This window comes from Salvelinus alpinus, chromosome 11 (assembly GCF_045679555.1).
Source record: "Salvelinus alpinus chromosome 11, SLU_Salpinus.1, whole genome shotgun sequence".
Classification (NCBI taxonomy): Eukaryota; Metazoa; Chordata; class Actinopteri; order Salmoniformes; family Salmonidae; genus Salvelinus; species Salvelinus alpinus.
The window spans coordinates 7,177,836-7,192,278 of NC_092096.1; the positions used below are offsets into that span (position 1 = coordinate 7,177,836).

At 45.7% G+C, this 14,443-nt stretch overlaps 2 protein-coding genes across 3 annotated transcripts in view; one reads left to right on the forward strand and one right to left on the reverse strand.

Moving 5' to 3' along the window:
- Positions 1 to 14,443, forward strand: part of kiaa0930 — a 63,933-nt gene that overhangs the window by 20,269 nt on the left and 29,221 nt on the right. For both annotated transcript variants that reach the window (XM_071331629.1, XM_071331628.1), the window contains exon 2: positions 3,911 to 4,062. In XM_071331629.1, coding sequence (XP_071187730.1) covers positions 3,911 to 4,062 — 152 coding nt within the window. The remainder of the gene's footprint in view (positions 1 to 3,910; positions 4,063 to 14,443) is intronic.
- Positions 7,058 to 13,360, reverse strand: LOC139533523 (microfibril-associated glycoprotein 4-like). The gene is made up of 5 exons (XM_071331630.1): positions 13,071 to 13,360; positions 12,716 to 12,910; positions 11,416 to 11,512; positions 10,353 to 10,535; positions 7,058 to 7,586 (listed from the first exon to the last, which is right to left on the reverse strand). Exons 1-5 carry the CDS (start codon positions 13,074 to 13,076, stop codon positions 7,342 to 7,344), a joined length of 726 nt encoding a protein of 241 aa, XP_071187731.1. The 5' UTR covers positions 13,077 to 13,360; the 3' UTR covers positions 7,058 to 7,341.

Genomic DNA, 14,443 nt, shown 5'->3' on the forward strand with positions numbered 1-14,443 from the left:
CACACCAGATCCACTTTGGTATTCAATGTTTGTCCAGGTCACACTAGATCCACTTCGGTATTCAATGTTTGTCCAGGTCACACCAGATCCACTTTGGTATTCAATGTTTGTCCAGGTCACACTAGATCCACTTCGGTATTCAATGTTTGTCCAGATCACACCAGATCCACTTCGGTATTCAATGTTTGTCCAGGTCACACTAGATCCACTTCGGTATTCAATGTTTGTCCAGATCACACCAGATCCACTTCGGTATTCAATGTTTGTCCAGGTCACACCAGATCCACTTTGGTATTCAATGTTTGTCCAGGTCACACCAGATCCACTTCGGTATTCAATGTTTGTCCAGGTCACACCAGATCCACTTTGGTATTCAATGTTTGTCCAGGTCACACCAGATCCACTTCAATATTCAATGTTTGTCCAGGTCACACCAGATCCACTTCAATATTCAATGTTTGTCCAGGTCACACCAGATCCACTTTGGTATTCAATGTTTGTCCAGGTCACACCAGATCCACTTTGGTATTCAATGTTTGTCCAGGTCACACCAGATCCACTTCGGTATTCAATGTTTGTCCAGGTCACACCAGATCCACTTCGGTATTCAATGTTTGTCCAGGTCACACCAGATCCACTTCAATATTCAATGTTTGTCCAGGTCACACCAGATCCACTTTGGTATTCAATGTTTGTCCAGGTCACACCAGATCCACTTCGGTATTCAATGTTTGTCCAGATCACACCAGATCCACTTCGGTATTCAATGTTTGTCCAGATCACACCAGATCCACTTCGGTATTCAATGTTTGTCCAGATCACACCAGATCCACTTCGGTATTCAATGTTTGTCCAGGTCACACCAGATCCACTTCGGTATTCAATGTTTGTCCAGGTCACACCAGATCCACTTCGGTATTCAATGTTTGTCCAGATCACACCAGATCCACTTCGGTATTCAATGTTTGTCCAGGTCGCACCAGATCCACTTCGGTATTCAATGTTTGTCCAGGTCGCACCAGATCCACTTTGGTATTCAATGTTTGTCCAGGTCACACCAGATCCACTTTGGTATTCAATGTTTGTCCAGGTCCCCAGGGTGTCGGGTGGTGGGTGTTGTTCATGAGAGCAGTCAGGTGATGGGTGAGCCGTGGTGACTGATGACCAGCCTGTGTGTGTGTGTGTGTGAGTGACTATCCTCAGTAGCCTGAGTCTCTGTCAGGCGGAGAAGTCGTTGATGATGAGTAGGAGGTTTCCTGGAAGCAGCGTCCGCTTGGCTGGAGGTTTCAGATTCTGCTGAAGTGTCTGTTTGCTCAGCCTCCCAGGTAGATGTGATATGCTGGCTGCATTCTGGGAGATGTTTAGCAGCGCTGTCAGATTTTGTGTGTTGGAGGGCTCCCGAGCGGTCTAAGACACACTGCGTCTCAGTGCTAGAGGCGTCACTACAGACACTCTGGTTCGAATCCAGGCGGAATCACAAACGGCTGTGATCGGGAGTCCCGTAGGGGCGGCGCATAATTGGCCCAGTGTCGTCCGGGTTTGGCCGGGGTAGGCCGTCTATTGTAAATGTAATCATTTGTTCTTAACTGACTTGCCTAGTTTAATAAAGGTTCAATAAAAAAAATACAAAAATCAGGATCAGGAAATGAAGTGGTATTTCAGTTCCCTGTCGTTCTGTCTGTAGAAACTAGACTCGTCTGAGAGGAACCACGGCTTCAGATTCAGCATTTATGGTTTCAGCTTTAAGGGTTCAGGAGATTTTCGTTTGAATAATCTACACACAGAAATACAAGTTATTTAAACCAAAATGCGACCGTGACTTTTGATGTCACGTTATTTGTCAACGATAAGGAATTTCCAAAATGGAAGCAAACAAAGTCAGACAGCGCTTCTGTAGATTTAAGTTCCACTGAATTGAATCTCGCTGTAATGAAATGGAGGGATGTTTCTCTGAATGAGCAGTTAAACTGAGTGGCCATTTTGTGTCAGAAGCTGCTTCCCTCCATTAGAGAAGAACCCGGTCTGTCTCCAAAATGGTGGCCCTATTGCCTATATAGTGCACCAGTGAAACTATATGGAATGGAAACAACTGAGCCTATGGGCTCTGGTCAAAAGTAGTGCACAATATACAGGAAGTATTCACACTCCTTGACTTCTTCAACATGTTGTTGTAGAAGTGGGATTAAAATGGATTCAGTTGTCATTTTTTCGTCAACGACCTACACAAAATACACTGTCCAAGTGCTTTACAAATTCTAACATTTGTAAAGCACTTCTATATCTTGATTAGATAATTATTCAACCCCCTGAGTCAATACATGTTAGAATCAATCACATTTGGCAGTGATTACAGCTGTGAGTCTTTCTGGGTAAGTCTCTAAGAACTTTCCACATCTGAATTGTGCAATATTTGCCAATTTTTTATTATTTTTAAAATTCTTCAAGCTCTGTCAAGTTGGTTGTTGACCATTGCTAGACAGCCATTTTCAGGTCTTGCCATTAGATTTTCAAGCAGATTTAAGTGAAAACTAACTCGGCCACTCAGGAACATTCACTGTCTTCTTGGTGAGCAACTCCAGTGTAGATTTGGCCTTGTGTTTTAGGTTATTGTCCTGCTGGAAGGTGAATTCATGTCCCAGTGTCTGGTGGAAAGCAGACTGAACCAGGCTTTCCTCTAGGATTTTGCCTGTGCTTAGCCATAACATGATGCAGCCACCACTTTCCTTGAAAATATGGAGATTATTACTCAGTAATGTATTGGATTTGCCCCAAACATAACACTTTGTATTCAGGACAAAAAGGTAATTGCTTAGCCAATTATTTTTGCAGTTTTACTTTAGTGCCTTGTTGTAAACAGGCTGCATGTTTTTAGAATATTTTTTATTCTGTACAGACGTCTTTCTTTTCACTCTGTCATTTAGGTTAGTATTGTGGAGTCACTACAATGTTGTTGATCCATCCTCAGTTTTCTCCTATCACAGCCATTAAACTCTATAACTGTTTTAAAGTCACCATTGGCTTCGTGGTGAAATCCCTGAGCAGTTTCCTTCCTCTTCGGCAACTGAGTTAAGAAGGACGCCTGTATCGTTGTAGTGACTGGGTGTATTGATACACCAGCCATAGTTTAGTAACTTCACCATGCTCTAACGGATATTCAATGTCTGCTTTTTAACATTTTTACCCATCTACCAATGGGTGCCCTTCTTTGCAACGCAAAACCTCCCAAGTCTTTGTGTTTAAATCTGTGTTTGAAATGCACTCCTCGACTGAGGGACCTCACAGATAGTTGTACGTGTGGGGTACAGAGATGAGGTAGTCATTCATGAATCATGCTAAACACTTTTTATTGAACACAGAGTGAATCCATACAACTTATAATGTGACTTGTTCAGCACATTTTGACTCCTGAACTAATTTAGTCTTGCCATAACAAAGGGCGGTTGAGTACTTATTGACTCAATACATTTCAGCTTTTCATTATGAATGAAATTAGTAAATAATTCTAAAAACAAAATTCCACTTTGGTATTGTGGAGTATCGTGTGTGTGTGTGTAGATCAGTGACCCAAAAAATGTCAATGTAATCAATTTAAATGTCTGTAACACGACAACATGTGTAGTAAGACGAGGGGTGTGAGTACTTCCTGTATGGGTGCCATTTAGGATGGAAAGCCTGAGATTAAACATCATCTCCATTACATCTCCCTGAGGACAAGCCAATAGCCGCGTAGACATATTACAGTAGACCCTTTCTCTTTGAGTTGACTGTAAATCAGGAGTGGCCCTGTCCCGTCCTCCTCCTGCTCTGCTAACTGTGATAGGACCGTTCCAGGGGGTTTTAAGGTCTGACCTCTGTGTTTTCTTCCAGGGTGTTTTAAGGTCTGACCTCTGACCTCTGTGTTTTCTTCCAGGGTGTTTTAAGGACGACCGCATCGTGTTCTGGACATGGATGTTCTCCACGTACTTCATGGAGAAGCTGTCGCCGCGGGAACAGGACGACATGTTGTTTTACGTCCGCAGGAAGCTGTCATACGTCAGCCCCGACCAATCAGAAGGAAAGAAGGTGAGCGAGCGAGAGTAGTGAGTGTGTGTGTGTGAGACAGTGAATATGTTATAGTGTTCCGTACGGTTGGAGTGTTCCGTATACAGTGGGGCAAAAAAGTATTTAGTCAGCCACCAATTGTGCAAGTTCTCCCACTTAAAAAGATGAGAGAGGCCTGTAATTTTCATCATAGGTACACTTCAACTATGAGACAAAATGAGGGGAAAAAATATAGAAAATCACATTGTAGGATTTTTTATGAATTTATTTGCAAATTATGGTGGAAAACTTTTGTTATTGACCAAATACTTATTTATCTCAATACTTTGTTATATACCCTTTGTTGGCAATGACAGAGGTCAAATGTTTTCTGTAAGTCTTCACAAGGTTTTCACACACTGTTGCTGGTATTTTGGCCCATTCCTCCATGCAGATCTCCTCTAGAGCAGTGATGTTTTGGGGCTGTTGCTGGGTATATTTGGCAATGTGTTGTGACACAACTGCACATTTTAGAGTGTCATTTTATTGTCCCCAGCACAAGGTGCACCTTTGTAATGATCATGCTGTTTAATCAGCTTCTTGATATGCCACATGTGTTAGAAATGCATTAGAAACGCTCACTAACAGGAATGTAAACAAAGTTGTGCATTTGGAACATATCAAATCAAATCTGGGATCTTTTATTTCAGCTCATGAAACATGAGACCAACACTTTACATGTTGCGTTTTATATTTTACTTCAGTGTAAATCAGATATTTCTTTATTTCATTTTCAATACATTTGCTAAAATGTCTAAACATGTTTTCATTCTGTCATTATAGCACAGGGTATTGTGATGTCATTATAGCACAGGGTATTGTGATGTCATTACAGCCCAGGGTATTGTGATGTCATTACAGCCCAGGGTATTGTGATGTCATTACAGCCCAGGGTATTGTGATGTCATTACAGCCCAGGGTATTGTGATGTCATTACAGCCCAGGGTATTGTGTGCAGATGGATGAGAGAGGGAAAAAAATCTATTGAATCGATTTTGAATTCAGGCTGTAACACAACAACATGTGGAATAAGTCCAGGGGTATGAAGACTTTCTGACGGCTCTGTATATGATATCTATATGGGCTGCATGACAATAGGCTGTTGATGATTTGAGACGGGCGGCAGGTAGCCTAGTGGTTAGAGCATTGGGCCAGTAACCGTAACAACCGTTTAGTTGTGTCAGGCTTTGAAACAACATCCACAACGACCATAACGACCATAACGACCATAACGACCATAACGACCATGTTTTACACTGTTTCAACCTGCTGTTGAACTTCTTTCTTTAAATGGATGAATGACAGTGAGGGGAGTTTTTTTTAAACTACTATACTGTTTTGATGATAAGTGTTTGATGTGATTTTAGATTGAATTTGCATTGATGTCAGAGTTAGAGGGACGATCGAGCCCTGAGTACCAGGTCATTATGACCTGATGGAGGGACAATAGAGCCCTGAGTACCAGGCCGTTAGGACCTGATGGAGGGACAATAGAGCCCTGAGTACCAGGCCGTTAGGACCTGATGGAGGGACAATAGAGCCCTGAGTACCAGGTCATTAGGACCTGATGGAGGGACAATGGAGCCCTGAGTACCAGGCCATTAGGACCTGATGGAGGGACAATGGAGCCCTGAGTACCAGGCCATTAGGACCTGATGGAGGGACAATAGAGCCCTGAGTACCAGGCCGTTAGGACCTGATGGAGGGACAATGGAGCCCTGAGTACCAGGCCATTAGGACCTGATGGAGGGACAACAGAGCCCTGAGTACCAGGCCATTAGGACCTGATGGAGGGACAACAGAGCCCTGAGTACCAGGCCATTAGGACCTGATGGAGGGACAACAGAGCCCTGAGTACCAGGCCATTAGGACCTGATGGAGGGACAACGGAGCCCTGAGTACCAGGCCATTAGGACCTGATGGAGGGACAACGGAGCCCTGAGTACCAGGCCATTAGGACCTGATGGAGGGACAACGGAGCCCTGAGTACCAGGCCATTAGGACCTGATGGAGGGACAACGGAGCCCTGAGTACCAGGCCATTAGGACCTGATGGAGGGACAATGGAGCCCTGAGTACCAGGCCATTAGGACCTGATGGAGGGACAATGGAGCCCTGAGTACCAGGCCATTAGGACCTGATGGAGGGACAATGGAGCCCTGAGTACCAGGCCATTAGGACCTGATGGAGGGACAATGGAGCCCTGAGTACCAGGCCATTAGGACCTGATGGAGGGACAATGGAGCCCTGAGGACCAGGCCATTAGGACCTGATGGAGGGACAATGGAGCCCTGAGGACCAGGCCATTAGGACCTGATGGAGGGACAATGGAGCCCTGAGGACCAGGCCATTAGGACCTGATGGAGGGACAATGGAGCCCTGAGGACCAGGCCATTAGGACCTGATGGAGGGACAATGGAGCCCTGAGGACCAGGCCATTAGGACCTGATGGAGGGACAATGGAGCCCTGAGGACCAGGCCATTAGGACCTGATTGATGGTGTGTAGTCAGTTGGGTGTAACCAACATATCCAGAGTTCATTTAAGGAGACGAAGTTGACTCAGCTGAATGTGACTGTGGTCTTGACTCATGACTGCTGATGTGGCGGTAAAATGGCCACCACAACAGCCCCGAGCCACAAATACCAGTATAGGACGAGTCAACAACATGATTTGGGTTTATTAACATGATTTGGGTTTATTAACATGATTTGGATTTATTAACATGATTTGGGTTTATTAACATGATTTGGGATTATTAACATGATTTGGGATTATTAACATGATTTGGGATTATTAACAACATGATTTGAGTTTAACAACATGATTTGGGTTTAACAACATGATTTGGGTTTAACAACATGATTTGGGTTTAACAACATGATTTGGGTTTAACAACATGATTTGGGTTTAACAACATGATTTGGGTTTAACAACATGATTTGGGTTTAACAACATGATTTGGGTTTAACAACATGATTTGGGTTTAACAACATGATTTGGGTTTAACAACATGATTTGGGTTTATTAACATGATTTGGGTTTAACAACATGATTTGGGTTTAACAGAATATGAGCTTTGAAAAGAAACATTTCCACTGGGACAGTTATTTTTTGGTTTTATAGAACAACTGACTGAGATCAATGTTACACTGTCTAAAAAATGTAAACATGCAAATGTCTTCTAATCTAGCATTTTTAAAGGGAGCAATCTGCAGTTCAAATAAACCATGTTTAACTAAAGGAACTTTGTGAAGGACCCTTCACAGGTTCACAGGCCTAATCTTCATGGATATGGCTTTCACAGAGTAGAAGGTCTTCCATCCCCTCCAGTTGACTCCCATCTGTGAGTTCAATCCCCATGTATAAAGACCGTTGGGGTTTGACAAGTAACACTCGTTGAACCAATAACCTCCGACTGCGCCGACTGCACAGTTGGTCTCATGGGGGTCCTGGTCTCGGTCGAAGGTGGAGAACTTCATACCGCTGTGATAGGTGAGAGAGTCCCCTTTGGTTCAAGCAGGAAACACAGGTCAGATGTTAAGGTACCTGTTTACCACATAGGCTACTGCCCAGAGCCCTGGTCACAATCAGTCTACTATGTCTCAATGTGATCTAGGACCAGGTCTCTCCCTCCCGTCCTTTCTATGTAATAATCATGATCTCTAACTGATCCCAGATCAGCTCTAACATGATGTATCTGTACGGGCCCCCCTCATGGGGGTTGTATTCACTAGGAATCAAACGGAACCGAATGAGGGAACCTAGCGGAACTCTGGACAAATGAATACAGCCCAGATGTTAAACTGTTCTCACCTGAACTCTGGACTAATGAATACAGCCCAGATGTTAAACTGTTCTCACCTGAACTCTGCACTAATGAATACAGCCCAGATGTTAAACTGTTCTCACCTGAACTCTGGACAAATGAATACAGCCCAGATGTTAAACTGTTCTCACCTGAACTCTGGACAAATGAATACAGCCCAGATGTTAAACTGTTCTCACCTGAACTCTGCACTAATGAATACAGGCCAGATGTTAAACTGTTCTCACCTGAACTCTGGACTAATGAATACAGCCCAGATGTTAAACTGTTCTCACCTGAACTCTGCACTAATGAATACAGCCCAGATGTTAAACTGTTCTCACCTGAACTCTGGACTAATGAATACAGGCCAGATGTTAAACTGTTCTCACCTGAACTCTGCACTAATGAATACGGCCCAGATGTTAAACTGTTCTCACCTGAACTCTGCACTAATGAATACGGCCCAGATGTTAAACTGTTCTCACCTGAACTCTGCACTAATGAATACGGCCCAGATGTTAAACTGTTCTCACCTGAACTCTGCACTAATGAATACGGCCCAGATGTTAAACTGTTCTCACCTGAACTCTGCACTAATGAATACGGCCCAGATGTTAAACTGTTCTCACCTGAACTCTGCACTAATGAATACGGCCCAGATGTTAAACTGTTCTCACCTGAACTCTGCACTAATGAATACGGCCCAGATGTTAAACTGTTCTCACCTGAACTCTGCACTAATGAACACGGCCCAGATGTTAAACTGTTCTCACCTGAACTCTGGACTAATGAACACGGCCCAGATGTTAAACTGTTCTCACCTGAACTCTGGACTAATGAACACGGCCCAGATGTTAAACTGTTCTCACCTGAACTCTGCACTAATGAATACGGCCCAGATGTTAAACTGTTCTCACCTGAACTCTGCACTAATGAATACGGCCCAGATGTTAAACTGTTCTCACCTGAACTCTGCACTAATGAATACGGCCCAGATGTTAAACTGTTCTCACCTGAACTCTGCACTAATGAATACGGCCCAGATGTTAAACTGTTCTCACCTGAACTCTGCACTAATGAATACGGCCCAGATGTTAAACTGTTCTCACCTGAACTCTGGACTAATGAATACGGCCCAGATGTTAAACTGTTCTCACTTGAACTCTGGACTAATGAACACGGCCCAGATGTTAAACTGTTCTCACCTGAACTCTGCACTAATGAATACAGGCCAGATGTTAAACTGTTCTCACCTGAACTCTGGACTAATGAATACAGGCCAGATGTTAAACTGTTCTCACCTGAACTCTGGACTAATGAATACAGGCCAGATGTTAAACTGTTCTCACCTGAACTCTGCACTAATGAATACAGTCCAGATGTTAAACTGTTCTCACCTGAACTCTGGACTAATGAATACAGGACAGATGTTAAACTGTTCTCACCTGAACTCTGGACTAATGAATACAGGCCAGATGTTAAACTGTTCTCACCTGAACTCTGGACTAATGAATACAGGCCAGATATTAAACTGTTCTCACCTGAACTCTGGACTAATGAATACAGGCCAGATGTTAAACTGTTCTCACCTGAACTCTGGACTAATGAATACAGGCCAGATGTTAAACTGTTCTCACCTGAACTCTGGACTAATGAATACAGGCCAGATGTTAAACTGTTCTCACCTGAACTCTGGACTAATGAATACAGGCCAGATGTTAAACTGTTCTCACCTGAACTCTGGACTAATGAATACAGGCCAGATGTTAAACTGTTCTCACCTGAACTCTGCACTAATGAATACGGCCCAGATGTTAAACTGTTCTCACCTGAACTCTGGACTAATGAATACAGGCCAGATGTTAAACTGTTCTCACCTGAACTCTGGACTAATGAATACAGGCCAGATGTTAAACTGTTCTCACCTGAACTCTGGACTAATGAATACAGGCCAGATGTTAAACTGTTCTCACCTGAACTCTGGACTAATGAATACGGCCCAGATGTTAAACTGTTCTCACCTGAACTCTGGACTAATGAATACAGGCCAGATGTTAAACTGTTCTCACCTGAACTCTGGACTAATGAATACAGGCCAGATGTTAAACTGTTCTCACCTGAACTCTGGACTAATGAATACAGGCCAGATGTTAAACTGTTCTCACCTGAACTCTGGACTAATGAATACAGGCCAGATGTTAAACTGTTCTCACCTGAACTCTGCACTAATGAATACAGGCCAGATGTTAAACTGTTCTCACCTGAACTCTGCACTAATGAATACAGCCCAGATGTTAAACTGTTCTCACCTGAACTCTGCACTAATGAATACAGGCCAGATGTTAAACTGTTCTCGCCTGAACTCTGGACTAATGAATACAGCCCAGATGTTAAACTGTTCTCACCTGAACTCTGGACTAATGAATACAGCCCAGATGTTTCTCTAAGTTAAACTGTTCTCACCTGCTCCTCCATCTTTAAAGCCAGTAACCTGTAGTTTGTAGCCGTCCAGTTCAGGATCTGTGACTTTGGGAGAGATGGCGAAGGAGGAGTAGAAAGCGTAGGCTTTCTGTCCTTCAAAGTCCTCCATGTCCACCCTCAACTCGTAGGTCTTTTTCAGGGTCAGGAGGTAGATGGTGTCCAGACCTGCATCGAACAGACGAGAGGTGAACCTTTTATTAGAGCAGAGATATTCAACTCTGACCCCTTACCAGGTTCAGAGGCTGCTGGTCCAAGTCTAAACCAGTCCTCTTCTACCTGGTAATTCATATCACCCACCTGGTGTCCCAGGTCTAAACCAGTCCCTGATGAAGAGGAACAATGTGAAAAATGTAGAGGCGCTGGCGTCGAGGTCGAGTTTTGAGTTTAAAAGGATCTCTTTTTCTATCACACAGAAAGTAATGTGTCAGAAAGCTTACTTCATTTTTTTGTATATACTGTACCAGTCAAAAGTTTGGTACTGTTGGAAATACAAGTTGAAGCTGGTTGAGAGAATGCCAAGCGTGTACAAAGCTGTCATCAAGGCAAAAGGATGGCTACTTTGAAGAATCTCAAATATAAAAAATATTTGGCTTTTACACGTGTGTTGGTTACTACATGATTCCATATGTGTTATTTAATAGTTTTGATGTCTTCACTATTATTCTACAATGTAGAAAAGAGTAAAAAAAAATAAAAAATTAAACCTGGAATGAGTAGATGTGTCCAGACTTTTGACTGGTACTGTATATATTTTTGTACATTTATTTTTTAACTCCTTTGGGGTAGTGTGGGAGGTTGCTTTTCTAGACGCACTGGTTTTACACACCGACTAAAGGAGATTGGGTCTTGTTGGGATTGGGTCTTGTTGGGATTGGGTCTTGTTGGGATTTGGTCTCGTTGGGATTCGGTCTTGCCTAACTACTGACCGTCACAACAACCTCACGAATAGAGAAGTCAATTTAACAAACCAATGATTCATTTATATTATCCAGGTTTTTTCATGGATGATCTGTCCTTGAAAAGGCTTCCTGAAGTAAGACCTTACCCAGCCAGTACTCTCCTGCTGCATGTCCAAAGCCGTTCTTGTACTGGTCCCATCCTCTGTAGAAGTTCACTGTTCCATCCATCCTCCTCTGAAACACCTGGAAGGAGGGGAAGAGAGGGGGGGAGAGGGAGGCGGGAGGGGGGGTGGAAGGGAGGGGGGAGGGGGGGGGGGTGAAGGAGAGGAGAAATTGTAAGCATCCTAGGCCATGTCGTCAAGTACTGACTCAGGAGAATTTAGTACCAACGGTTGATCTGACTTCTTATCTGGCAGAATACTGTTGTTTTAAAATAAGGTTGATCAGACCTGTAATCCGGCAGAATACTGTTGTTTTAAAATACGGTTGATCAGACCTGTAATCTGGCAGAATATTGTTGTTTTAAAATACGGTTGATCAGACCTGTAATCCGGCAGAATACTGTTGTTTAGTCGGCCTCAACCCGACTCTAGTGTGGTCTGGAGGGGTTGAGGCCGACTCTAGTATGGTCTGGAGGGGTTGAGGCTGACTCTAGTCTAGTCTGGAGGGGTTGAGGCTGACTCTAGTCTGGTCTGGAGGGGTTGAGGCCGACTCTAGTGTGGTCTGGAGGGGTTGAGGCCGACTCTAGTCTGGTCTGGAGGGGTTGAGGCCGACTCTAGTCTAGTCTGGAGGGGTTGAGGCTGACTCTAGTCTGGTCTGGAGGGGTTGAGGCCGACTCTAGTCTGGTCTGGAGGGGTTGAGGCCGACTCTAGTGTGGTCTGGAGGGGTTGAGGCCGACTCTAGTGTGGTCTGGAGGGGTTGAGGCCGACTCTAGTGTGGTCTGGAGGGGTTGAGGCCGACTCTAGTCTGGTCTGGAGGGGTTGAGGCCGACTAGTCTAGTCTGGAGGGGTTGAGGCTGACTCTAGTCTGGTCTGGAGGGGTTGAGGCCGACTCTAGTCTGGTCTGGAGGGGTCGAGGCCGACTCTGGTCTGGTCTGGAGGGGTTGAGGCCGACTCTAGTGTGGTCTGGAGGGGTTGAGGCCGACTCTAGTGTGGTCTGGAGGGGTTGAGGCCGACTCTAGTGTGGTCTGGAGGGGTTGAGGCCGACTCTAGTGTGGTCTGGAGGGGTTGAGGCCGACTCTAGTCTGGTCTGGAGGGGTTGAGGCCGACTCTAGTATGGTCTGGAGGGGTTGAGGCCGACTCTAGTCTGGTCTGGAGGGGTCGAGGCCGACTCTAGTCTGGTCTGGAGGGGTCGAGGCCGACTCTGGTCTGGTCTGGAGGGGTTGAGGCCGACTCTAGTCTGGTTATGTACTCTGTTAAATAGTTTCCTTCTAGGTCGCCTACTCACAGTCCATTTCCCTCCGTCGGTGTCCATATCACAGTAGACGTATCGAGGCGAGTTGGGTCCAGCAGGGTAGATCCTGTAGACACCACTGGTCTTGGCTCCGTCGTTGTAGATGTCAGCACAGTCCAGAGGCTGGAACATTAACCCTTTAGACTGAACAGCTACCGACAGCAGCAACACGTGGACGAACCTCAGGGCCTGAAACACGGGGTGTCACAGAGAGACTTTTACATTTTAGATTATTTTATGTCATTCTACGTGTGAAACGTAGAAAATTTTCTGCTTAATATATTGAAATATATGTCTGTTTACATATAAACAGTCTGTAGAGGTAAAATTATTGTAGCCTACAACTTACATGCATTGTTGGAACGGTAAGCAGTCCTGTTGGAACGGTAAGCAGTCCTGTTGGAACGGTAAGCAGTCCTGTTGGAACGGTAAGCAGTCCTGTTGGAACGGTAAGCAGTCCTGTTGGAACGGTAAGCAGTCCTGTTGGAACGGTAAGCAGTCCTGTTGGAACGGTAAGCAGTCCTGTTGGAACGGTAAGCAGTCCTGTTGGAACGGTAAGCAGTCCTGTTGGTTTTCAGCGGGACGAGCAAATAATGTGATTGTGACTCTCATCCATCCTTTTGTGTACTTTTTAGAAGGAGTGGGTTGATCATGATTGGCTGATTTTATTATCAGGGAAGCAAACATGATTTCACAATATGGACATTTCCACTTCTGTAGTTTCCTGGACTCTGTCTGTTTAAACACAGTGTTTCTTCTATCCGTATCGCCAGGTTGTCTCCATGATTCACCATAACATGCGTGTACTCTACCTTTCTGCTCATATTTTGTCAGGTTCCCTATCGCGGTCCGTTTCCCTCCCGTCAGGTTCCCTATCGCGGTCCGTTTCCCTCCCGTCAGGTTCCCTATCGCGGTCCGTTTCCCTCCGTCAGGTTCCCTATCGCGGTCCGTTTCCCTCCCGTCAGGTTCCCTATCGCGGGCAGGTTCCCTATCGCGGTCCGTTTCCCTCCGTCAGGTTCCCTATCGCGGTCCGTTTCCCTCCCGTCAGGTTCCCTATCGCGGTCCGTTTCCCTCCCGTCAGGTTCCCTATCGCGGTCCGTTTCCCTCCCGTCAGGTTCCCTATCGCGGTCCGTTTCCCTCCCGTCAGGTTCCCTATCGCGGTCCGTTTCCCTCCCGTCAGGTTCCCTATCGCGGTCCGTTTCCCTCCCGTCAGGTTCCCTGTCGCGGTCCGTTTCCCTCCCGTCAGGTTCCCTATCGCGGGCAGGTTCCCTATCGCGGTCCGTTTCCCTCCCGTCAGGTTCCCTATCGCGGTCCGTTTCCCTCCCGTCAGGTTCCCTATCGCGGTCCGTTTCCCTCCCGTCAGGTTCCCTATCGCGGTCCGTTTCCCTCCCGTCAGGTTCCCTATCGCGGTCCGTTTCCCTCCCGTCAGGGTTCCCTATCGCGGTCCGTTTCCCTCCCGTCAGGGTTCCCTATCGCGGTCCGTTTCCCTCCCGTCAGGGTTCCCTATCGCGGTCCGTTTCCCTCCCGTCAGGGTTCCCTATCGCGGTCCGTTTCCCTCCCGTCAGGGTTCCCTATCGCGGTCCGTTTCCCTCCCGTCAGGGTTCCCTATCGCGGTCCGTTTCCCTCCCGTCAGGTTCCCTATCGCGGTCCGTTTCCCTCCCGTCAGGTTCCCTATCGCGGTCCGTTTCCCTCCCGTCAGGGTTCCCTATCGCGGTCCGTTTC